Raw genomic sequence first — 26,985 nt, 5'->3', positions numbered from 1 at the left:
ACCACTGAATCCACATAGCTCATGAATATTCATATCACCATTACAACCAGCGTTACCCCTGTCTTAGCAAAGACCATGTGTATAAATATCCTATAATAATTAACCGCAGCTCTCACGGTGCATAAGCCATCGATAAAACACACAATTTCTACTGGAATATTCCCACTCATGAAACCCTGAAATATCGTGAACATAATATGAACGATCGTGTGTGTGTTTGATAGAATTAAAGGACATATATGACTTAGTAGATTATCATTTAAACTGTTACGAATCACGCTACTTTCCAACAACATAACGCTAGGCTAATTTACAATGACCGCACTGGCGGTAACGTTACATTGGGATCACTAAATAATACATATAATTTGGTCATCTTGGATACCAAGACTTATAATACAAGCACAATTACAAAATACATCTTACCCATTATCGACTGTTTCTGATGACAACGTCCACGTACACAATAAAGATTAAGTTCAGTGGCTTAGCATAAATTTGGTAGGTTACGCAGCCAGTGTGAAAACGTGCAGTGCACGACAGTCCGACGAACCTGCTGAGTACTGATATTTTTGGCAGGCCGATTGAGCAAAAATGGGAGCGCACTAACAAAGCAGGGAAATACCTACTACAGGGCAGCGTTCGACTGGGTTAACAGGCTCAGTAACTTTTGGGGCTATTCGAGTTTGCTTTTTGGGCACCAGCTGGCTTTTGGAGAGTCTTAATTGGGAGCCCCTATATTTTGGGGAATTTATTGGCCTTTGGGAGTCCTATCTTGATGCTGCTAGGATTGGTTTTGGGAGCCTAGGGCCTTAAGATTGACCAGTCTAGCATTAGTACCGCCAACATAAGAAAAATGTCATCCCTCATTTTCACCTTTGTTTTTGCAGAGTGACTGCTCATTTGCATGTAAAGGTGTGGAGGGGGGGGAGAGTGTCGCACCCTTGACCATATTGGCTTTTAGGCAATGTCGGCTTTTGGGGAATCCCAAGGTAAGCTCCCTAAAATTGAACTGCTGGGGTTCCAAAAATTAGCTTATGAAGTGGCTAAGACTATTTGGGCCCAAAAGGTTGGCTTTTTCAAGGCCCCTAAACTGACTGGTATCAATAGCAAAACCGGCCTTTCAAGCCCCTCAAATATGGCTTAAGTAGAACCTATCTTTGACGTTATGGGGCCATAAAGATTGGCATAATTGAGGACCCCAAAATTGACTTTTCAGAAGCCCTTTTTGCGTCTCATAAATCTGGGACCGTTAACATATGATATTTGATGTCCCTGAAATTGGCTTTTGCCTCATACACATTTTGAAATTGATATCAGTATGGGGACCCCGAGAAATTTCCTAATGAGCCAGTTTATTGGGGCCAACTGTTCCATCCTTTCATATTCTTAATCACTGCCTACACCTAACGTTAGCATGCCTAGGCAGTGGCGTACCATTGGTTAGTCCATTTAGCCTAGCCCAACAGTAACGCTTACGACATGTATTTCAGGCTAGGATACCTACGTTAGAACTTACAGACTTAGGGCCTAGGCCCCTAGGGCTGAATCGTAAATTTAATGTGCAAATGCAATTAAGTTCTTCTTATGTCAGTCGGTTCAAAAACAATATTTTTCTTATAATTCATGACATTTAAGATGTAGCAGGAACATTTCTCCATAAAAAAAAACGGCAAAGACGGTGAATCTGATTCTGAATGCCTGAAACTGAAAGACAGGCATTGACCAGGACATTAAAGAACTTTGGGTTTGCGCGCCGTTAAATTAAGGTGCAGAGGTCAAACGATTGAAGTCACATCAAAAATGATGTCATTGAAAGCCAATAATAAACCTATTTTCAAAATCGTCACAGCCCTGCGAATAAGGTGTCTGTGTATGTTATTCACCTGGCTGCCCTGCTAGTAATCACTTAGGCTAGGCAGTAAAAATCAACCGGTGCAGTCATAGCCCTAAACCGACTAAAAAGAACGGTAAGTTATTTAACTTCTTGTTCATGACTTGTTAAACGTAATTAATGATAGGCATGTAGATTATTTGAAGAACCTCAGACAGTACAGCTTTGGAACTTTTTATTCGTAAACTCCAAACAAGCCGACCTGCTACTACTTGTAAAGTGGTAGTTTTTTTGTTATTGTTTCGATTTTCATTGTTATCAATGTATTCATCATAAGATAGGCTAGGAAACTAGGCCTAGGCCTATGTAACATTAGGTTATTTCGCATATAAAAGAAAAAGGTGGCAGTGGTAGGATAGCCTTGTAAGAAGTAATATTTAACTCGAACTTGTAAGGGCTGGGCCAAGCTAAGTTTATGAAAAAGGCAGGAACGACATACGATCACCATGAAGGACCATAGGTCTTCTAATTAGATAAAGGTTAGCACATAAACATGATGCAAATCATGATTAATGTAACTCACCCCCTCAGGCACAAATAATATTTCCATGCCTTGACAATCCTGTGTTTCCTTACGTTGTGGAAGCAGCCTACTATCATATATTCAACCACTGTAAAGAGAAGCTGAACTTACATACAATGAATACTAATACTACTGTTATTTTAACAATTTTATGTTTGGATCTTTAAAGGTCAAGCGACCAGTAAACTTGACTTTACATAATATTAAACTTAACAACTCTTACATTAACAAAAACCCAACACCGCGATTTTTTTCCGTCTCCAAAGGGGTAGAAATCGGTAAAAAGTACTATTACGTAATAGATTCAGTGACGTCACGGGGGGGAGCGCAGAAGAGTGCAAACTGTATATGTTCTGCGCAGTGCATTGGGTATGGAGAAATCTCAAACTTCTCGAAAATATTACCTTCTTCAGCAGTCTGTTACAAGAAAGTTAAGATTTGGATTAAGATGAAAAATCACAAATTGATACATAAGACATCGAACAAAACATCCATTGACTTCTTTTTTCATAAATTCCTTGCATTTTCTTCCTATCAAGCAACATAAACTCCGCAAAAATCGGCTAGATTGACTCGTTCAGGGAAAGCCGAAAACAAATGACGTCATTTGTTTACCAAGTCGAAAGTGCATGATATCGTCGCTTGGAACTGCTTATCACATACAGTTTCTATACACGCACTGTAGTACGCATATACACACAGCACAGCATAGCTTATACATATCGCGAAATGGCTGCCTGTGGCATTGACACACAGTATTTAGATAGCAACGGCGAAGAAGTAAGGGAAATGGAGGACATGGTGGACGATCGTGGGGAAGTTTTTCCCTACATGTTCGAACCGGAGACCAGCGAAGAGGAAGCGGGATCGGACAGCGATGTTGAAATTGATCGTCTTGACGGAATATAACGGTAACGTTACGCCAAGCGTACTATACTGTATATAGGATAGTTGTGTCACTAGTTAGGCCTAGAACCGATAAATGTTTCCTAACTTTGCTCATACACTTAGCTAGCCAATTTGTTGATGGGGCAGCAAAATTAACATGAATGTGCGGTCGAGTTAAGTTAAGGAAGTTACTATTTTCCTTAAAAGTTGTGGCAGCACATGCCCCAGGAACATGTCACACAGACATATTTCATTTGGTTAGTAGATTGAAGGAGCCAATTGGAAGAGTGCACAACAAATTCAGAGGTGGCCTATTATTAATTTCCTAGCAGTTGTAGGCCTAGTGGCAAATTAGTGAAGTTACCACAAATCAGGGAAAGGGTGGGGGAGGGAGAAGGTGGCACCTCACACCAGCTTTTTGTCATTTCCGTTTGAGCAAATTTCATAACCAGATTTTCTCAATCTAGGGAATGGATTCAGAAGTGGGAAAGAGTTGGAAACGAGGCAACATCAGCCTGTTTTATTTTCCTTTGCAGCATTGTCCCAACAGAGGCAAGACTTCTAAGAAGAGGCTACCCCCTCCTTACTAGTGATGTTACTTGTAAGGAGCTTCAACGGTAGATTGCCCTTCAGAGGTGCCCCTTTTCTATTTTGACATGTTAGTACAGTATGCCCCAATAATTGAGGTTGGTATGAAGTCATTGAATTGGCTCTTTATTATTTGAACTGGTTTGTATTGTTTACAGGTGTCATTGTGGACAATGTGCTGTGATGCCTACAGCAAGGGAGTGTAGATGCTGCAGCGAAATAGATAAGTAAGGACTGTGATGGATGAAGAAGGTGCTGCATGCATCACCTTACACCCAGGTTTTGAAGCTATGTGCCTGAACCCATTGTTTCTTCAGACAGCCTACTACATGTACCATCAACAGTATGGTGGACGTGCACAGGAAAACAGGATCCAAGAGTAAGTATAGAATACATTATTTTTGTTATATACCTTTATTCATTGCTCTGACCTGCTGTTGAAAGATGTAACAATACAGAGGGTGTATTCATAGTTTAGTTTTGTTTCGTTGTGAAAGGAATAACATTAAGATATAGATTTGATCAAGAAAATTTGTGCACCATGTTCAAAACCAGCTTCTGATTAGGTCATTTTGTCCAAAAACTGGTGTAATGCCCTTGAGGCTAACCCTTATCATGCTGACTGACATAGTAGTCATTAACACTGAGCCATGGAACCAAATGCCACACAAAAAATGTCCACCATGCTTGTGCACGATCCATTTACAAATTTTAGTCCCCGAGATACAATGATCAGTTTGTATAAATGGCATAGCTAAGCTTACTTTAGGGGAGGCAGATTTAGGGGCCAAGCAAATTCTTGAAATCATATAGAAATTTATTTTAAAATTGACATCCCCAGATGGCTACCAAGCTTTTGTGTATCTTCATCTTTTATAGCTGGTTTTCATATGATTATTTTACAGGAAATACAGACACACAGCATACAGACAACTTTCACGGATGAGCTAGCAGTTTTTAGGGAAGGAGATTTGTGTTGTTCTCCCATCCTATGCAGTAAGGAGGATTAGAGAAGCTTTACCATCTGAACAGTATGAATGATTTAAATTATCAAGACTGTGAGAATGTGGACTGTTTATGCCAAGTCATAGTATCATTTCTGCAAAGTTTTATAGAAACAGGGTTCAGTCCTGTCTGTTTTGTGGCTGAATGGTGAACATTTTGGAATTCCAGCTTACATTTTTCTGGTTCATGGTATTAACTACAATCTTGGATGAAATTTTACATTTTCAAGTTTGGGAAGTACATAACAGTAATAAATAATAAAAATTCAAGTTAATTTTTTGTATGTATTCTCTCTTGTAAGCAAAGCTGTCACTTCTAGTAGCCTGCCAACAAAATCTGGATGATTGAAATCTCAAATATACTAGGTTAAAATAGAAGAATAGTTTGAATAAAGTACCCTCAACCACTATGTCAATGGGATCTGGAGAGCTTAGGCTTTCATTTTAATAAAAGTGTAATGCGAATCAATCTGAAATTGTTCATTATTCCATGGAATATCAAGGTTACCTGATCATAAATGAGATAAAAAAAATCACATTTTATCCCATGCGGGGAACAAACAGCAAATTTCTGTCAATTCTTTTCGAGAAAAACAAAAAATTGGCAACATGTTTGAAACACCAAAGTTGCATACAAATAGTAAGTCAGCATGAAATTTATATTTATGAAGTCTAAGCTCTCTAGAAAGGAATACTTGTCACTGGAACTTTTTTTTAAATATAATGTTATCATTACTGATAGTTAGTTACAATGGAAACCAGATGTAAGTAAAACTTGAATGTAAAACTTTAGCAACTTCCCTAAAGGCTGGTAGCGACCTGTTAATTAACGCTGCTCTGCAGCTGTGCCATACACCATGTGAACAGACGATTCACAGAGTCGATTGCTCCCCACTACATTGAAACAAAATTAGAACTTGGGAGGCCATCAACTACAGTGCTTCAGCAAAGCTTTTGAAATCTGCTTCGGTGTTGTTTTATGGCATCCTCATTGTTCGGATGAACATATGAGCTTGCAAGGGGTGGGGGCTCTTTTCTGACAGGAACAGGACACTCCTCTCCCAGAGTTCCACTTCTGCAGAAGTTGTTGCAAGCAGTCAAGAAGTTCCCATACATAATCTGTAGAATAGTAAAGATATGAAGAATAATATAATAATAGTTCATAAAAACATACCATTTAGATAGAGACATTCCAATCACTCCATTTCGGTCAATAGGCATGGCACAGTTGTCGGTCAAGTCTTTGGATGCCCAACTAAGGCGACAGCTGAGTACACCTCAATTGGTGTGGATACATGGGTCAGGTTTTACCTTATGGCACCAATTGATTTTCCAGACTAATCTACTATCAATCTTGAAAATTACCTTGAAGGGTCATCTTTGTCATGTTCAGATGAGTTAACTGATGGAGTGTAGTCCGGACTACCTGGCGGTTTTTGGGTGTATCCCGATGTGGATGCCACAGCAGCAGACAGACCATCATCGCCACTGTGAGATGGCCCTGGTTGCTTTGATGGTATTTTTGTCTCTGTTGGTCCAGTCAGCAACTTCAATGGTGGTAGGGGGACCAGTGAACACTGGACTTCTACATGTGTTACATTCACTGAAAATTAGAATAAACGCTTATTATACCACACACATACAGTAGGCTGCTCTTGGACAGGGGTCAGCTGCCTAGATGGTTCACTTATCTTTTCTGAAGGAGAGCATATCCTCCTGCTTTATGTGGCTGCAAAAATATGGGCCACTCACACCATGAGCATTGCAAATGACTTCATCTTGGTTTCATATAGTATAACTACAATGTAATCTCCCTTCTCTCAGTAACTATAGCTGTAGCCTTTATATTTTCCTGTGAAGCCATCAGGTATAGCCTCCTCAACCACTCTCGTCAGGCAGGCGGATATGATGGATAAAATACAATGTATATTATCCCCTAGTCAGCCTGCCCGATGTGCAGTTTTAATTGCTATTTTGCTTTCAACGAGTACTGTTTCTAAAATTTTGGCCCCTGTACTCACTTCTGCTATAGAATACTCTATAGATGTATGAAAGTTTTCCATTCTTCCTTGTATTACCCTAGCTTACACTTCTCTACCACATTTTCTCCCCCCAACCCCCCTGCCTCCTTTTTGTCTGGTAGCTTGCCCCCCATATACATGCCTCAATGTTTTACTGGTGGAGATTCCTTGTATCCCGTTCAAAACTGACTACTTAAATCTTTAATGCCTGTCACCACCCTCCCCTCCCCCATTTCCCAACTGTTTTTCGCTAATATCAAGCACATGTCTATAAGATCATGCTACCTTTAGATGGAGATGTACATTCTGCATAATCCTGCCTTTATTTTCACCGCAGTTGGTTGGGGAACAGCTTCTAGATTAATCTAAGTATTGAAAATTGGGAAAGAAAATAACAAGGAAGCTATGAAAGTTCATTTAAGAAAGCAGCTTGATATGTTTGAAAGTACCTGTCACAAGCGTTTTCTCTTGCAACAAAAATTGCAGCCCTACCAACAAAAATGGCAAAATATAAGGATGTCATTTACTGTGAAACATATGAGCTATGACTCTGAGTATATAGATAGGTGGGAGCACATTATAATATTGGGCAAAATGACATCTTATGCTTGTTATTCTGGATTTTTCATGATGTACCACAAATGAAAGTTAATATAGCCCTAGCCTACTCCTAACTTTATCGTCGCCGTACCTAATTTAGGGCCTAACTAACTGAACGAAATTATAAGAATTAGCCTACTGTAAGATAGTAATAATACCAAGTTAGTCATTGTTGTAGTAGGTCTAGGCCAGAAAATACACTTAACTCTTTTCCGATCCAGCTTCGCAACTACTGGTCTACTTGTTTCTATATCTTCTCGAGATTTGAAGATACTTTCTCCAAACAGAGAAGGAACGGCATTGTCTTGTAGACGGCGAGCTGTTGGTGTTCCAAGTCCAAGTTGCGCGGATAGGCGATAGGAATCGAAACTTTAACTGGTGAAGGGCGCACTGCACCCATAAGATTCGCTCGAAGGTCCAAGCCAATCTTTACTTATAGGCAGCTAGGCTGGATGAGTGCACTGGTACTAAGCTATCGCTGTATACAGTGTTTGACGAACACGAAACTTTCTTGTACTGTTGTGCACCCATTCTCATCTGATATTTTGTTTACTGTTCGTGACGTATTGTTTACGGCTTTGATCTCGGTTAGCATATTAGGCATACTTAGTTTTGGTAACATTGGCGGTTCCCCCCGTGACGTCATTATCTTTCGGAATTAGCTTGGTTATTAACTTAATTAAAACAGCAAAGAAACAATTGTGGGACTCCAAATTTGGAATATAGGGTTTTGATATGTAGCTTTTCAATTTGTGTAAGTTTGAAGGAAATCTGTTACGTGTCACTTGACCTTTAAAGAGGTCTTTGTAGGGCCTCCCAATGGTGCCATATTTCAGCAATGTACGCCGGATTAATACAATGTAAAATAATACAATTAAAGCAATAGATGGACACTAAGGCCTGTTCTGGATTAGCCCAAAATGACATAACTACATAACTTAACATAGCCAACAGTTCACAGCTTTTCCCGCAAAGCTTGTGGGTCTAGTTATATGCCCACATCAACTATGTTTGTGTGTTGCATCCTTCCCAAAGAGTTACAGTATGTAGATATGCAGTTAGTGATGAGCCATCATATGTGTACCTGTTTAGCTAACGTATCCTAAAACCATTGAGCATTACCAAGTCATTTAGAAAATAGGGAATATTTGCTTTGCCAGGGTGACACTTTTGAATAACCAGGACAAATAGTTATCCTAACTGAAACACTTGATCGAACATATATAAACGAATATTGACCAATGACAATTATCCATTTTGACACATTTGCATCACAAGCACTTGCAGTGACAGTATACATGTTGTCTACACCCTCGAGTGCATCCAAGCTTGTTCTTGGAGTTATGTTTACAAGGTTTGATATTTTGACATTGAAATGACCTTGACCTCCACAGTAAACTACAGGCTTCTTGAAGAACAGACAATGTATACCACCTGTTGAGTTTTGAGTTGTTGATCTTTATAAAAATTGACTCAATGTTGTGTTAGTTTCCAGATTTGGAACTCTGGTGACCTCAGATGACCTAAAAGCCCAATAGGAACACTGGTTTTTGTACTCTCTAATGTATTTCCACATGCCACATATCTTTCTGTGAAGATTAAAGGTCATTTGAGGTCAGGTCATTTGAGGTCAACATAGGTGAAAGTTTGAAAACCTTATAAACTTGATCCCTTCAAAAGATTGCATGAACTTCAAATATCGTACGTGGATCCACTTTAGTAATTACAGTACAACAATGGCAATGGTATCTGAAGGTTAAAGGTCATTTAAGGTCAATAGAGCTCAAAGTATGAACATTTCTTAAGCAGGTACACATGTGTACAAAATTCTTGCTAGTGTTCAGTATTCAAAAACAATCAAAACTTGAAATCTTGTCTGCAGTATGAAATATGAAATATTCTCAAATGTGAGATGTGGGAAGGAATCACAATTTATTAGACCCCATATTGCCTTATTCTGTTATCAGCCAATCCTTGAAACTTCCAGATTTTCTTCTGGGACACTTTAACAACAAAGTTTGTTTTTTGCATACATGTAGATGGCAAGTACTGTAGCCTACTACTGTATGTCTGGAATAAAATGCAAACATTTGTGTAATTTTGGCTTTAGCAATGTCTTTCTCATTTTCTTTTCTGCTTTTTATTCTATGTATTGCTTGTTCTTTTACAACTTAGGAAATCATCTGTTAACTCTTCTTCTGTTGGAGGTGTATTCAAACAGCAGTTCAGTTGGTAGTAGAGTACTGTTAAAAACATCCAGATTTTCAAATAAAAGGTGAGAATTTTGGTTATTACAAAACACCAATTTGAAGATGGTAATACTGTATCATCCAGCTGACATTGTGTATCTTGTTTATGTTATGGGTGATGTGTATGTGTACTGTGTACATCATGTGTGCGTGTATGTGTGTATGCTGACTGTCGATCATGGTGCGTGTTAAGCTCGGGATAACAAAGTGAATGAGATCAATGTCCGCGAGTTTACAATTTAACGAAAGTTCAGTCAGTACTTTAAGGTCATCACAACTCTCGTCGAAGATGCTAGAAAGTCAAATATTGGTCACTCATATTGAATATTCATAGCACATCATTCACTACCATATTGTACTTTATTTTTACATTGTTACATTATTTACATATTTTTATATTTTTTGTACATATTTTTTATTTATTAGTGAACATTCAGTGAGTCTTGTGTAGTCAACGTCACAAGCAGTTTCTTTGTAATCGGGAAGTTTGTAGTTCCTCCTCTCCTGTCACTCCTGTGTATGAATTTCCTGGCACTGGTCCAGATCATTTTCATTGATTCGATGACAATGCAAAATGCAGTTTTTCCGTGTCTGATTCTTTATACAATTATTGTCATACAGGTATTGTTTGCAGCCTTAGAACTTTATATCATCAACAAAGAGTCTGATGCAATTAAAGTTTATTTTTATACTAGTTTTATTGCATAGAGGGGAATTGATCAATTGCAGAATGTTTTGTCACTAGGGGTCAAATTGTGAAAGCCTTGTAATCACAATATCTCAATACTGGAAACTTGGGCCGACCACTTATTTAGTATGTAGAAGTAACCACATTGAGTTAAAGAAGCCAATTGTTTTTGGTGAAGGTCAAATGTCATTTGGGGTCATCATAGGTCAAATCCTGAAACCCTTGTAAACATGTACACCCTCACTATACATTACATCAGATTCATGAAGAAAACTGCTCATGTTACATGATCATCAAAACCACAATGCATTTATTGCATTCTGGTTTTACGATCAAATGAGAACATGGCTGCAAATACAAACTGACACTAATTTTTAGTCATCTGTTTACTAATTATGAGACACCTGTGAAGCCTTCATTTCATTTTTGCTTTGTGATATCAGGCCTCAAAAGCAAGTAGCATAAATTATGAGATTCTAGGCTTGTGAGAGACAAAAGTTGTCAGTGATCTGTCTTGTCCTGATCATACTCGTTTCAAATACCAAATGTTATTTTGGGTTTTTAGTTTGATGTATAGATGCAGTCACATGTATGATCTTATTCGTGTTTTCTTTCCTTTTCAAGATACTGTCTCACTGCTTGAAGATGACCAACCCATCCGAAGCCAACTTGGAAGTAGCTGGTAATCCGTAAGTGCGACAGTTTCTGACTTCATTTAGTCAAAGTTTCGGCACCAAGGTTTACAGTCTTCTCACACGACTCTTACAACAGTTAACCCACGCACGCACGCACCCGAGTGTGAATTATTTCAGACAGTCTCTCTCGGGGCACTACAGGGGCATCAATGCCTCCTCTGTGGGACTCACATAGGGTGCAGCTGCCAAACCAAGGCCAGCAACTATAGTCACTTCCCAGGTCCCCATTTATTCATGTGGGAGAAAAAGATGCAATGGAGATAAAAGTGACTTGCCCCAGGATACAACCTAATAGTTTGACTCAAACCTGCATCCTTAGATGGAAGTCCATTGCCTTAGCCCTCTAATTAGAACAAAGATTTGGAAAGTCCTACACCCTCTCCAAGCTTTCATATTATATAGTCCAACAAGGTATGGAAAACTGTCTTTAACTGTCCAATCATGTCATCACATGACTATTATCAATGCAACAGGTGAAAGGCTAAAGTAGCCTGCAATGATGATGTCTTGTTAATGTATAGCATCTATGTGGTAAGCTGTGTTATGCTAAAGCTTCAGCATATCTGTCGGCCCGTTGAAAACGTGTCAAAACATATAGTAGTCTGAGACATAGAGCCAGTCGTTGTAAACATAAAGCAGAATCAGATTTGTGTGCATAGTAATATTGTTTCTGTGCACATTGTGCACATTGTTTTGCTATGCTTTAGTAATACTTGAATCTTGAATGTAAAAATAGTCTAGGAGAATTGTCTTTTTTTTTGTTCGGTGTTTCTAAAGCAGTACGGACATCGTAGATTGTACCATCCAGACAACCCTACGGGACGGAACTTACATCGTCTACGAACTGTTTCCTACACGGAAGGTGACTGTGAGGGAAGTAGATGGCAAAGTCCGAGAGTACAACGCATTAGAGGAAGTGGAAATTCCAGGGTTTACCCAGGAGATAAAGCAAGTTGTAAGTTGAGGATGATGAATAACAGAGAAGATTTAATAGTGGTCTTCAAGTCAGTTCTCTTGCATAGATGGAAGGCAATGTTTAATATTATTAAGCAGGTTAAGTTTAAGGGGAAATTATGTTGATTTGTGATTTCGGGGTCTGATACAGAGCACAAGGTATAATGTAAACACAAGGCTCAAAATAAAAAGAAATTCTTGTTTTCATGCTGAACAATTAGAACAAGTTCTGATCGGTAATATAAATGTGGCTTTTGAAGCTTGAATACAGAATAAGCATTTAGTTTTCTCAATTTGTGATTATGATGCCAAAGGCTGAGTAACCTTTCCGATCGTGCTGGAGTGTATGTGTGTGTGTGCAATTGTTTTTCTATCTGATCGAGGACTTGAACAAAAGAATTCCAGGTCCTAGGTTGTGATTTCTATAGAATCACCACATCCTCGGAAGAATTCTATTGTATAGGGTATTGTTAAGGTTAGAGTACGTGGATTTGAACAATGGAAAATACAATGGGGTCCTCGGTCTGAATGTAATACAAACATGTATGTGTGCGTTGATGTGACAGCTAGCTTGTAAACACAATATCTCAAGAAGCACAACTTGTGTCAATGTCATGCTTGGTAGGTTGATACCCCATGATGTGAAGATGTGGCCGATTGTTTGTGGTTCCCGTAATATGGCAATATCTCTTCAACGGTATGTCCGATTTAATCGATACTTAGTATGTTGATGTAACTAAATAGTAAGTACTGTTCTTTGCAACAACAAGTTTTAGCTTGTTAATGTTCATGAGTGGGTGGGGCTGAATGGGAAATATCAACAAACACAATTTGAATCAATGTCATACTTGGTAGATAGATGCCCTATGATAGGTAGATGTGCCCAATAGTTTTTGGTCTCCATCATGAATATTAATGAGTGGGCGGGGCTTAACGGGTCAATTCCATGATAAGGTCAACATCACACCAAAAAATTTAAAATCATTCTACATTAAAATTGTATAAGTTTCCAATAAATAGAGTACTTGTAGTTACTAAAAATAATTTTTTCACCCCAGAAACATCATTTGTTTGATTATGGGGTCGGTAATAACAAATGGTTCCCGTAGTAACTAAATTATGAAAAATACAGTGAAATTTCATTTTGTGCAGATTTGTACATATTAATCATAGGTATCATCAGTGTTTTGGACTAATTATATTTGCTATAGCATAATGCTCACTTAATAGCTTCAATTTTTTTTCTACATCAAGGCATTAGACAATAGTGGTGAATTGAAAACACCCTCGATTGACTGTCACGCGAATCACAAAATTTACTGTTTTTTTTTTTTTTTCTTGCCTGCACAATAGTTTTACTCCAAATAATGAATATCAAGTCTTCACATAGATACCAAAAGGATTACTGAATTTTCATTTCCAGAAGATATTCAAATTTTGCGGAAAATCACCCTTTACGAATGTCACGCGAGTCACGTCACGCGAGTCACGTCAATTCAAGATAGTGTTTCTACCTGTGTGTTGGACTAATTATATTTGCTATAGCATAGTGCTCACTTTATAGCTTCAATTTTATTTTGACATCAAGGCATTAGACAACAGCGGTAAATTGAAAACAGTAAACACCCTAGATTTACTGCCATGTGAGTCACAAAATTTACTGTTTATGTTTTTTTTCTCCTTGCCTGCACAATAGTTTTACTCCAAATAATGAATATCACGTCTTCACATAGATACCAAAAGGATTACTGAATTTTCCTTTTCAGAAGATATTCAAATTTTGCAGAAAATCACCCTTTACGAATGTCACGCGAGTCACGTCACGCGAGTCACGTCAAATCAAGATAGTGTTTCTACCTATTTACTGTGTGAAATTTGCAGGGATGTTATAGTTTGATGAATGAATCACTGATTAAAGATATAATATATGCATTCCCCTTTAATTAGGCAACTTGAATAATATGGGCACACATAATGCAACTAATTATGATAATTTCATTTGAAGTATCAGAATTTAAAATCATGAATATTTATTCGCAATGTAATGCCTATTTTATCACCACATTTGGAAAGTTAGCACTTGTCATTGATGTTTAAGTAATATACAAAAACATAATCTATATTTGTATCTGGCAATGCCATGTGCTATGACTTGACAACCTTAAGGTTTTAACTGCTCAATCATTCCCAAAATCCTATGAGCGAATGTATCTTCTCAAATATTACACTTTTGGTTTATTCAAATATGACAAATGAGAATGGTAATTTGAATCACATTTTGATAGATCTCTTTCTTCTATAACTCTCAAATGAGTGACTTCAACAGACTAAATGTTGTTACAAATATTAATTGACAAGATATATTGCCTGAACAACTGTACTACCCGTACAGTATATTACCTACTGTCTGCAGTCATGAAGGTAACTCGGGGACATAATATCATCTGGACATTCACAAGGGAAGTACCTTTTGGACACTTTCTAGACCAATGAATGTTATATTTCACTATGCAAGATCTATACCTTTGATTCACTACTGCATTTGGTCTAGAACTATCCGAAAAGTGAACTAGTCACACGAGTCACGTTTTCTTGTCACGCGAGTCACAATACATCTTCATCGTTATTTTCATGCGTTACAACATTTTCTCAAAGTTGCATAGCAATTGAGGTAGAGGTGTTTTTCAACTTCGGTATGGTTACAAAAAGTGATTGGAAATATTTTAACAAGACATTAGAAATCGAACATTTGTGTGTGCATTCTGATTTTTGCTAATAGTAACTGTCACGCGAGTCACGTTTAGTTTTTCGCCAATTTCACCCCCAATACTTGAGTTATAAATATTTTTTGTCTACTGTTGTAAGCATTAAGGCTTACCTTACTGACTACATAAATGCTTTTCTCCCAGGTAATTTCTTTATTTGTTTAATGATATTAAATAGAGAGGAATTTTAGTAAAAATGTCACGCGAGTCACCGTGGAATTGACCAACGTAACATTTTGTTCATACTGGTATGGTGATGTCGCTACGTAAAGCACATTTGTCATGACGTCTCCAACTTGATGTCATTAATATGCACCATATTGCAAAATATGGCTTTTAAATGACAAGACAAGAACCAAATGTTTCATGCTTTTCATCCTTGTCATATTAGGTTTGTCACACTACATTCATACAATCGACCGTATCGTCTTTTATGTGCATATCATGAATATTAATCGATGAACATAAAATTCTTAATCAGTTATGTCTGAAATAGTATGTCTCAACAGCTATATACATGTTCTTGGATAATGCAATGTAAGTACATAGATACATTCTTATGAGATTATGAGTTGACCTCATTAATATTCATGCCTGTATCTGTTTTTATACTATGTCACTATAATAGACTTTGTTAACATGATTACTGATTCCTGTTACCTTCCTTTATATGTTGCCGCATTAGTCAATAGATAATCCTCTTCGTCTTAGTGTGCACAAGTTTATGCATTCAACATGTATAGCTTACGTGGCACACTATGAACATGTTAAGGCATCGGAACCACCAAACATTTTCGTTTTCTGGTTGTCTCTGTCACAGGTGTTAAATGCCTTTGGATTATCAGCCCCTTTACAAGACCAAAGCCAGATGCAGGAGGAACACATGGAGTCAAGCTCTTCACTACAGCTCAGTGGTGATCAGCTAGTGCCAGCGATCTCACCGCTGACCAATTCTGACCCTCGGGTTCAGAGTAAAGTCAACCAAGTTGTTCCAGATAGAGAGGGGTACCATGAGGATGAAGATGATGAGGGAAGATCAATTTCTCTCACTGAAGAAGTTAGAGAATGGAAACAAAGTGAGCAGCAACTCTTCCAGAGGGCTACCGGAGTGCCTCAAGGCAGTCCTCCTCCTGATGGTGAATCGCACTGGTCTGAGGAGCATGTGTATTTCCCGCAAGCAACGCCAGCCGGCTCAAATTTCTCTAGTGGTTCTGAGGAGGAAGATGGTGAGGATGAGGAGCATCAGTATTTCCCACAAGCAACCCCAGTCGGCTCAAATTACTCTGGTGATCCCGAGGAGGAAGATAATGAGGAGGAGCTTCCGGCACCCTTCAGGTCATCATTTAGCTTTCGCTCCTCAGTAATGAGTGAGGAGGAAGTCCTGCAAAATGGTGAGAACAAATATGTCAACAAATGGATGAGTAATTCATTTGGTATGGCAAAGCAAAAGTTGTTAAGATTGCTACACCAGTGCCAGAATTGCAGAGTTGTCGTAGTACAGAGCACAAAAATTATTATTAATATATTCGACGTAGGATCTAAACACCAAGTGACTTAAAGATACGCTCGGGTTTCAGCAAAGGCAGTTTCCAGCTGTTATTATCGGTGTATTGTCACACAAAGGTTGTAACTATGTAAGAAAATACACTAAAATGTAGCTGTAGGTGAGGCGAGTTGTTTGTGGAATCAATGTTGTCATAAAATACACCTTGTGCATGCTCAAGATTCTTGGCCATTGTTTCCCAGACAAAGAAGGTGGAATAGATCTTAGTTGACCCCTTGTCTGTTTTTTCCATGTTTCATATTTCCAGTTAGAGCAGTCTCGTCACGGATATCAACTACCGCTATTCTTGCTATGCTAGAAACTTCTAATATCTTAGCTATGATGCCAAACAAAGGTGTCTAGAAAACGAATCGTATTGAATTTAGTACTGTGTATAAAACATATAAAATGAGCTAGTTAAGGGTTGCAAACTACCCTGGATATAGCCTCACGACCAGGTCTCGGGTGATAATTCACAGTTTAGAACCATGCCTTAGAGTCTGTGGCTTCAGAATAATCTTTTCACTTCATACTTCATGCCTGATGGATGCGTCTCATGTAGAACCTTACCTCTCTGAAATGAGAGTACAGTGTATGACCATCGAGGCGATGATGCCGTTGCATAAACACCAAACAGAGATCAAGTTCCGGATTAAATGAGTTTTGTTATGACTAAACAGTCCAATCCTTGACTTGCATTGATTCCCACATGTAGCACATGTAAAGTCTGCATTTTGAAACAGTGGGACTATCATCCTTCCTTCTTGCTCTTCGTTCATCATGGTGCTTCATTCTGTTTTCTTCGAGAGTCATCAAACTCTTTTGTGTAGTGCTACACCACTTGGCCCTGTCATGGGGAAGCTCTTCCCAAAATTGATATTACACTTCTGGAGGTTTTGTATTTAGATTGTCTTTGTATCGTTCGTACTGCCCTCCCTGCTTTCATGCATGATGGGTGCATCTCTCTGAAATGAGAGTACAGTACACCAAAGAAAGAAGTCGGTAAACTGAATGTGTGACCCAAAAGTGTTAACAAATACGGCCTGACGATGAAAAGTCTGGAAGTGGGAACAAAACTGATAGTAGCTTGCATAGTACTGGTGATGAGAACATTGAAATTATATTTAGAGTATACTAAACCCTTTTGGCATTTTGCTTGTGTTGTTAATATTTAAAGGATGGCATAAAATCAAGAAATCAAAATCAATTTTCCACAATTTTCACAGAAATTTTCAAAGTTGCAGTAATATTAATGCATTGCAGTTGTACCAAAAAAACAAAAACAAAACTGTGTACCCCTGTGAGTGTTGTTGTGTCTAATTGCATGAAAATTTGCAGGGTGCATGGAATGACATTTAGGAGGGCACGATTGGCATCTTAGCCTTAGTATATCAAATGTGGACTGAACCCTGTTGATGCAGCTTCATCAGGCGCATAGCCAAGGGGGGGGGGCGAAGGGGGCATCCCCCCCCTTGAGCATATTTTTTTGTATGTTTTTATGATATCGCTAGTAATTTCAAAGAGAAAATGCTAAGATGCAACTTACAAGGCCTGGGAAGTGCCATTTCCAGCGATCTGGGAGGCATTTTCAGCCAAAATTTTCTTGTACACTTCGCCCCAACCCATGGTGGCGCAACACTTAGATAGTTTGCAATGCCGTATCTACGGCTCTGATAGTTTGCCTACAGTTTCGTCCCTCCCTTGGCAAATTCCTCGCTACACCCCTGAGCTTCATGACTATAGCTGACTTGTTTCTTTTAATTCGACATAAGTTGGAGAAGGTTAATATTATGGTTCATGGAAACGATGAGTTAGTAAGGTTCTAATAAATAAATGGTACCGATTGTCACATGACACATCAGACTTGCATTCTCCTTTAATACTGTTAATAATGGACCACATTTTTCGTTTTCATTGCATCTCAGAGTTGGACATGCTGACACAAGAACATTGGCTGGATCGCCAACTTGTCGATGACTGACTGGTACCGAAGAAGATGGTTCGTGACAAGGACATTTCCTTTTGCCTTCGAAGCCCCACACCCAACCCACCCCTCAACCTCCACCTACAATATTGAATCAGGACGGAACTGGACTTGGTCGAGCGTTGGTTTGCTTTATACGTGAATGTCAATTCTCTCAGATTGCAGGGAGTTTTGAGATGGGCCCAAGTAGATATTTCACTTAGTGTACTTGAAGTCTTTTTATTTAAAGAGTGGTTATGAAATTTTATTTTATCAATTTTCGAATGTGGAATGAGATTGTGTAATGCTGAGGGTTTTAAAATAGCAGCTGGTATAATAAGAATGCAACCGAAGTAGCAAGAAATTGTTTGTACTTTGTAGCATTCATTTAAAAGTTACTTGTTGGATATATATATATATATATATATATATATATATATATATATATATGTTGAAGAAAGAATGTGTGATATATACCTACTTACCTTTCATGCAATTTGGTGTTGTTGAAAAGAGTTAGAACAATGAACCAGACAGAGATGTAAGGGTTCTTCAGTTCTTCTCAAACATGTTGAGCTAAAAAAAAAATACTTCAAAATGTACAGTTTTGTGGCAAAAAAGTACTGATAAGGAGAATGATAGTGTCTGTGGAAGCTTACACAACTGTGTTATATATTTATAATCTTTCCAAGCACACTGATGTACTTATCATGTAATACATACTTTTGCATTCAAAACAGTGTTACACGTTTTACCAAAAATTGTCTGCTAGAAATATTTGATGCTGAAAAAGCTATTATCAATGAGACATTTGTGTAAGTACTTTCCTTACAGGGTCAAGTGGCTTTTGTGTTATCTGGTAAATACATTTTATCAAAAACAATTTTGTTCAAGTTTTTCAGCAATGTTGGATTTGTAACTTAGTAGTATGTAATGAACAATAACATGTATTTTCATGTAATTTACCACATGTAATATGTGTTAGCATTGTCTACTATGTAGAGAAAACTTGAATCAAGTTTCTTCATGTTTTCATGTGTGATGTTTGTTTTCCATCATTGCTATGCATGGATGTAGTAAAAGTAGACAACTGTTGGGTTTGTAACTTTAGTTTACAATAAACAAAGAAACAAGAAATCAACTTTGAAGTTTACAATAAACAAATACCATATGTTATCATGTGGTTTTACCATATGTACTATGTGTTAGCAACTAGAAATATTGTCTACTATGTAGAGAAAACTTGAATCAATTTTGTTCAAGTTTTCATGTGTGATGTTGGTTTCTCATTGAAACTTAGAAGTTAATAATAAATACCACATGTGATCATGTGGTTTACCATATGTTTTGTGTAAGCAACTAGAAATATTGTCTACTATGTTGAGAAAACTTGAATCAATTTTCTTCAAGTTTTCATGTGTGATGTTGGTTTCTCATCTTTGCTATGCATGGCTGTAGTAACTAACAAGTAGACAACTGTTGGATTTTTAACTTATAAGTTTAGAATAGACAAATACCATGTGTGAGCATGTGGTTTTACCATATGTACTATGTGTAAGCAACTAGACATATTGTCTACCATGTAGTGAAAACTTGAATCAATTTTCTTCATGTTTACATCTGTGATGTTGGTTTTTCATCCTTGCTATGCATGGATGTAGTAACTACCAAGTAGACAACTGTTGGACTTGAAACTTAGAAGTTTACAATAAAGAAATACCATATGTGATCATGTGGTTTTACCATATGTACTATGTGTAAGCAACTAAAAATATTGTCTACCAGGTAGTGAAAACTCAAATTAAGTTTCTACAAGTTGTCATGTGAGAACATTTGCTAATTATATATGGAATACTTGCAATTCTGTGTCAAGTTTTCTTGGGTGATATTAAATTCTGTGACAATTGTTTTGATATTTACATGCTAATGATATTGTAATGTACTCAGAAAAGTATCATGTATTTGTGTAATTGGACTGACATACTTTGTGTTATAAGTAAAGTAGTACTAAACCTGACAATATCGTCCAAGTTTTCTTGTATGATATTCACACTGCTATGCCATGGTTGTGGTAGCTAGGCAAGTAGACACCTTTTTGATATCACAACACCTGTAGTAAGTACCTGACATAATGAAAACAGTATTTAGGATGTAATTGACCATATGTATCATATTTTGACCAAATATTGACCATATATATCATCATCTTTTGATAAAAAAAAATATATGGGCTTTCATTTATTAAAGGCTTTATAAACTACAGAGAATCAGGTGTTGTCAAGTTAAAAACTGACCGGAAAAAAATCCCCAAATTTGAAGGTTAGACTATTGTAAAAAGTACTCTTTAGGATATTGTAATTAGATAATAAAATAAATTTTAATAATGGACCAATTGCTACAAACTTTTGAAAAGTACACACAAATACATATGTCTATAATAAATACATATCATTGCAATATGATTTCATTTCAAGTGGCAAAGGAATAAATTTGATAATACTGCCTTATGAAGGCAATGCCTACATTACCATACACACGATGCTATACTTTGTGCTGTAAAGTGCTAGATGGTTGCTCGATGGTTGCGTAAATGTTACAATACAAATAAATATTGAATTGAAGATTTTCAGGTGGAAAAGGGTTTAAGGATAATATCTGTGATATCTTTCTTTTGGTATTATTTGTAACCAAGTAAACAGTAAAAACTGTGAAAACAATGGATCGTGGTAATAATTTCTTTTCTTTGCTGACCAGACTGCAGCTGACATTAATTGTTATTAAATCATGTTGAATACTTTAAGGAGGCTGTTTAGAGATTAGTGTCTGACTTTTCTTCAGATATGTTCTTAATAACGATGCTTTTGTCTTCTGTTAGTTTTTTTTTAAGGACTAAACGTATATTTTCTTTTGTAAGTTTGATAGAATTCAGTTTTTCTTGCCAAAGTTCACTAAGTACTACGCAAGTTACCCTATGCAAGTGCCTAGATACATGCTCATCTGTTAAGTGCCTTGTTACCTTTCTCACTAAATGCCTTAATTAAGACAGAAAGGCTGCTGACATGCTTAACAAGCATGATCAAGATACTTATTCGAGATATTTACTTCACCCACCTCTTATCCGTCCCTCTTCACTAACACACCTTCCTTCACCAACCTTGTTTTTTTTTCCTCACTTAATGCCTTAATAAGACAGTTAGGCTGCTGACATGCTTAACAAGCATGATCAAGATACTTATTCGAGATATTTACTTCACCCCCCTCTTATCCGTCCCTCTACACTAACACACCTTCCTAAACAGAATATCGCAAGGGAAGCTTGGACATATCGCATATTTGGTATGTAATTATACCACATTGAGAAAAAGAAGCCTAATGTGGGCAGAGGTCAATGGTCGTTTAATTCCACCAGGGGTCAACTTGTGAAAACCATGTTTTACACAGTATTTTAATAAGGACAGATGTCATATTTAATATGTTGATGTATCACATTTAGAAAAAGAAACCAGTTGAGGTCAATGGTCATTTCAGGACAGCTAGTGTCATTGTGAATTAACTGTTTGTCACATCACACTGCTTTTCACAGTATTACTAAGATCAAGTATATTGTTCACTCCACTATACTTTACGTCAAATTCACAAAGAAATCTGCTCACATCATCGAAACCACAATGCATTTAAGCATTCTGTTTTTTTTACCTTAATATTCATTTTAAGTTTGTTTATTTACATCATTTCATCTTTCTAAAGTCTTTCCTTTCAATTTTAAGTAATTTAAAGCATTTTCAAGCAAATTCATCATTCTTCTAGATTCTCTCAATTACTCTGTAAGTGTTCTGTACAAATTCTCTTTGAACTATTTCTTGTCTTTCATGACGGTTTCAAGCAATGGTATTTAGCTTAAAAATGGTATTGAACTTCTGCCCCAATTGTTATATGCAAAGTAGGCTTACACTGCATGGGTACATCTGCTACTTCAGTGTTGTAAGCATGCAATCAGTGGTGGTGATATTTATGTTAGAGGTCTTAGCTGGCATCTTGAACTTAATATGATAGATGTATCTTTCTGATGAACAACAACTCCAAATATCTACGAAAAATATCTTGCGCTGTTCGGGGAAGATATCATTGTTCAAAATTTCATGCCAGTGGGACAGACTTGTTGTACTAGTACTACAGAATGAGTAAGAGTACAAGGCTCCAAGCTCCAGATCAAGTACTTAAATTTGTGGCTTGATGATGTCATATTTAGACTTGATCAAAACCTCATTTTTTTTTTATGTGTATGAGGGAGCATTCAACCTGTGATATCTACAAAACGAAGTTGTTCGTCACAATTGCCTCTTTCTTGCAGACCAATGTTGGTAGTTAGTTTTGCTTATCCTTTAAACTTAATGAATTTTATTCAGAATAATATATTTTATAATTTTATATAAATCCTTTTATGATAAATCATTGTGCCAATTTAAGTGCATTTGCAGCTGCACACTTCAAACACACAGCTAAAAACCCAACCGTCTGCTTTAAGCTTGTTATTTATGGGAAAGGCTGCAATAGCGCTAACTTCATCATTACTTTCATTTACTGATTTTATTTTTCTAAGATTGTAATTATGTCCATGAAAATAGTCCCACCTGTTTGCTTAACTTTATACCTTCAATAGAATCTAGGCCATTTGAAGAATGGGGAGGGATGGGGGGGGGGGGGTGGAGGATGAGGAGAGACAATGTTTCCTAAAGTGTTTATAGCTAAGTATGTCATATGGGATTAGTATAGGCGATGATGGATTAATGTGAATTTTGAGGATACATTTTTGATGGTGTATTTTGATAGGAGAAAAATGGTGCAAGATTTTAAGTCAGAGAAATGTTCCAGATTGCAAGGGTGCTTAAGTTGCTGCTTTATGCAAATGTTTTGCCATAGGTTGTTAGTTACCTTTTATTACTAATGCTTTTGTAAGTACAATGCTTACTATAGACTTTAGACATACTATAGACTTACTATAGATTTTGAGTAAAGGATCGATGCTAGAAGTAAGTTATCATTGGGTTAATATGATGGAAAACAGAAATGTGAAATGATAAACAACATTTCTGATGAAAGTAGTCTATTTAACTACTATTTCTTTAAAAAAAATATGTGTTGAGACATTTTAAAACTGAAATATTTAAAAGTTTTAAAAAGTTGAAATATTTTTAAACATATTTAAACATTAAAATTCGTATATAATCGTGTTTTGAGAAAATTACTAGTGAAGTTCAGTATTTTGTTCTAAAAATGAATGTGAAGCATTAGGTCTGGTGTTAAAAATGCTGTGCATTCACAATCGGTTTTTCATATTTTTTCTTTTCTTATATGTTCAAACTATGGTAAAGTAAAGATAAGATAAAGTAGGGTAATAGATTACTTTTGTTGTTTTTCTATTGTTCATATACTGTGTCTACTCTGTTGCTCACCCTCCCCCCCCACTCCCCTCCATCCCTTTCTCCGCTGTCTCTTTGATATTAAAGACATTGCTGATTATTTCATGGTTCCAAGGGATGATGAAGGCAAGAAAGGTAATGTCGGGCCATCTTCTCAAATTTTACGTGCGTATCACTGGTCAGTGGTTTACTAAGGAATGTTGAAGGAGAAAGTCGATATCACACAGAAATGGCTGCAGGGAGTTTATAGTTGCCACTGTTTTTGAGAACAAACTGAAAATAAGGGATTTGTACCTGTGGGGAGGGGGGGAGAAGTTGGGCACCAAGAATAAGTGCATCCACCCCCCCCCTCACTTTTCGACCTCTCACAAAAAAAATACATAATATTTGTTACCACAACCTTGCTAGTCAAACCTAATTATAGACCTAACTTGTATCCCTCAGAATGCACCAATTTGACGATTACAAATAATTTTTGGGAATGTGCATCGACAGACAGGGAGCCAGACCGCCCCCCCCCCCTTAACCAAAAAAAAACAAACTTGTATACGCCCTAAATATATGGTAAGATAAAGCTCAACTCACACACATGGGGGGCGGAAGCACTTTTAATCTGGGGGGCACCGACATCAAAGGGCACTTTGCAGAAATTCGACCGGACTGATGCAGCCTTATATTTAGTACCCTTTATAACTCTTATTGTATTATCTTATTTGCGTATACACATTACTCCATCAACGCCCCCCCCCCCCCTCAAGGAAAATATGCATACTAGCACTGCAATATCCAATGTGCAAATTGGGAAACAAGGAACAAATTTTCTTTTGAGACAAAATGAGGTGAAATCATGCTAGTTGCTAATGTAGGAATCTTTCGAATGAGAGTTTATTTCTTGTCAATATCTTAACAATTTGTTTCCATTCGAAATAGCTTTGAGTTTGACCCACAGAAATTCATTAAAAGTCAGGGGCGTAGCCAGGATTCGCAAAGTTGTATGCACTACTATCTGAGCGGAGCGCCACCATCGGTTGGCGCGGAGCGTACAAGAAAATTTTTGGTTTTACAAACCCCTCAGATGGCTGGAAACGGCCCTTCCCGAGTGTTCATTCTGGTTCCCTGGCCTCTTGCTAACTTGAGACACCTCAATTTTTATGTAGAAAAAGGGCACATTTTTAACCTGAGGAAAAGTGGGGGGGGGGGCACGTGCCCCCTGTGCCCCCCGGTTCCGCCGCCCTTGCTCACACACACCTTGGTTCAGTCAAAATGGGTGCATGTGCTTTGGGTCAGCCGAAATGTGTCGCAAGTCCGTATAACAAATTATGAGAACCATAATTGGTAGATCTATTTATGTTTCAGAAAAGCCATTTAATTATTGCTTAGAGCATGGACGAATCCAGGATTTTCAAAAAATAAGGGGGGTTTGGTCCTTGAAGTTTAAGACGGTTCAACTGTGTGGAAGGGGATCGGGTGGAGTCCTCGCCCAGATTTTATTTTTAAGTTTTATTTATTATTTTTATGTCTTGACGTAACATGCATTCTGAGGTACGGTATATTTCGGCTATATATTATTAGTCTAGATTGTGTTAATAACTACTTCAACTAATTTGTGTTTAGTAGAAGAGGTGGGTGTGTACACCAATCACCTTGGATCTAGCTTAAAGTGATTGCTTAAATTTGGTATAAGAGTCTACTGGAGAAACAAGCCAAAAACCGCATCATCGTCATCATCATGTTCGCGATACAGATGGTTAGGCCTGTATGATGGATAACTCAGTTCCGCAACGCACTGAAAGCAAATCTAGATATTGCTTCACGCACAGGTCCAAACATCGAGTCTAAATTTTACACCTTCGAGAGACATGCTTCCATTTCTAATGGTTCAGTTTATGTATTACTATGTTTTGTGTAATTACAAATAAATTTTACAATGATTTATGAATATAAAGTATTGAAAATTGAACAACATGACCTTCCATTAGGAATTGGTGTAAAGTAAAGGTTTCCCCTTTTTCCTTTTTTTATATTATTAGTATGATTTTTGTTGTTGTTGAGATTGTAACATAAGTCAACTGACACAATTTCATAATTTTTTAACAAATATTTTTGTTTGTTTTTAATTAAGTTGATTTCAGAATGATTCCATAATAATAATAATAATAATAATAATTAAGCGTTCAAAAATATAAAACGTTCCACATGTTAACGTAGGCTACATATCATATAGGCATGCATCGGTTATTACATCGCATGCCAATTACATACAATTATTTGCCGTGTTATTACCCTTCCATGTTGGTTATAATTTTGGGCAAGTCGTTATAATAATAGTGATAATAATAATATAAGTTTACCATTGCAAAAACACATTGCAATTTATGTTTCTTTCAGTAGGTGCCCGAAAAAGTCTCAGCATATAACCCGAATATTCACAAAAATATTTGGTTGGGGGCTGCAGCCCCCTCCCCCAGCCCCCCCCCCCTACGCCTATGGATATGGAATTTTGTCCACTGTGGCCAACCATAAACGTTCATACAGGTAAATATTTGTGTCACATGCATGCACATCCATATCATATCAATCCATATAAGCACATACGCACATAGATATACATATCCAGGTGTCGTCATAGCGGTAATCCGAACTCAAAAGAGCGGTAAACTATTGTGTTTTTATTCATAACATGTTAAACATAATTTGGGATAGCTGGGCTGTAGATTATTTGAAAGACCTCAGTACAACTTCTGGCACATTATTAACTAGGAACAAGCCGACCTGTTACTGGTAAGAGTGGTAGAATATTTGTTGTTTTGATTTTACTTTTATTACTGGCGTAGTAGAATCGATATAGTATACTAAGCAGCCTAAGACTACGCCAATGTAACATTATTCATTAGGCTATTCAAGTTCGCATGGTAAAAAATTAATAGGCCAAGGCTATAGCCTTGTAATTGTATGCTTTACTTGCACTGGTAAGGGCTGGGCCAAGCTAAGTCTGGATGAAAAAAACAAAGAGGAGTGACAGACGATCGCCATCAATGACCCTAGGACCAATTAAGATAAAAGTTATCACAGAAACATGATGCAAATGGTGATTTAATTAACTGACCCAGGCACAAATAATAGTCCATCTCTTTACGCTTTACTTTACAATTACACACTGTGGCCTTCACATTGTGGAAGCAGCCTACTC

General features: G+C 37.3%; 1 protein-coding gene across 4 annotated transcripts in view; it reads left to right on the top strand.

Moving 5' to 3' along the window:
* Positions 1-1,358: 1,358 nt before the first annotated feature.
* Positions 1,359-26,985, top strand: part of LOC139958482 (uncharacterized) — a 32,487-nt gene continuing 6,860 nt past the window's right edge. The window contains exons 1-6 of one of the 4 annotated variants that reach the window (XM_071955575.1): positions 1,785-1,970; positions 9,694-9,793; positions 11,080-11,144; positions 11,928-12,105; positions 15,690-16,260; positions 18,338-23,775. In XM_071955575.1, the coding sequence (XP_071811676.1) occupies positions 11,101-11,144; positions 11,928-12,105; positions 15,690-16,260; positions 18,338-18,393 (849 nt within the window). In that variant the 5' untranslated portion in view covers positions 1,785-1,970; positions 9,694-9,793; positions 11,080-11,100 and the 3' untranslated portion in view covers positions 18,394-23,775. Of the gene's footprint in view, positions 1,971-9,693; positions 9,794-11,079; positions 11,145-11,927; positions 12,106-15,689; positions 16,261-18,337; positions 23,776-26,985 lie in introns of those variants that run through there. The other 3 variants (XM_071955574.1, XM_071955572.1, XM_071955573.1) reach the window with 3 other exon arrangements.

The sequence above is a fragment of the Apostichopus japonicus genome, chromosome 18, assembly GCF_037975245.1.
Source record: "Apostichopus japonicus isolate 1M-3 chromosome 18, ASM3797524v1, whole genome shotgun sequence".
Classification (NCBI taxonomy): Eukaryota; Metazoa; Echinodermata; class Holothuroidea; order Aspidochirotida; family Stichopodidae; genus Apostichopus; species Apostichopus japonicus.
This window is presented reverse-complemented; position numbering and strand designations above follow the sequence as displayed.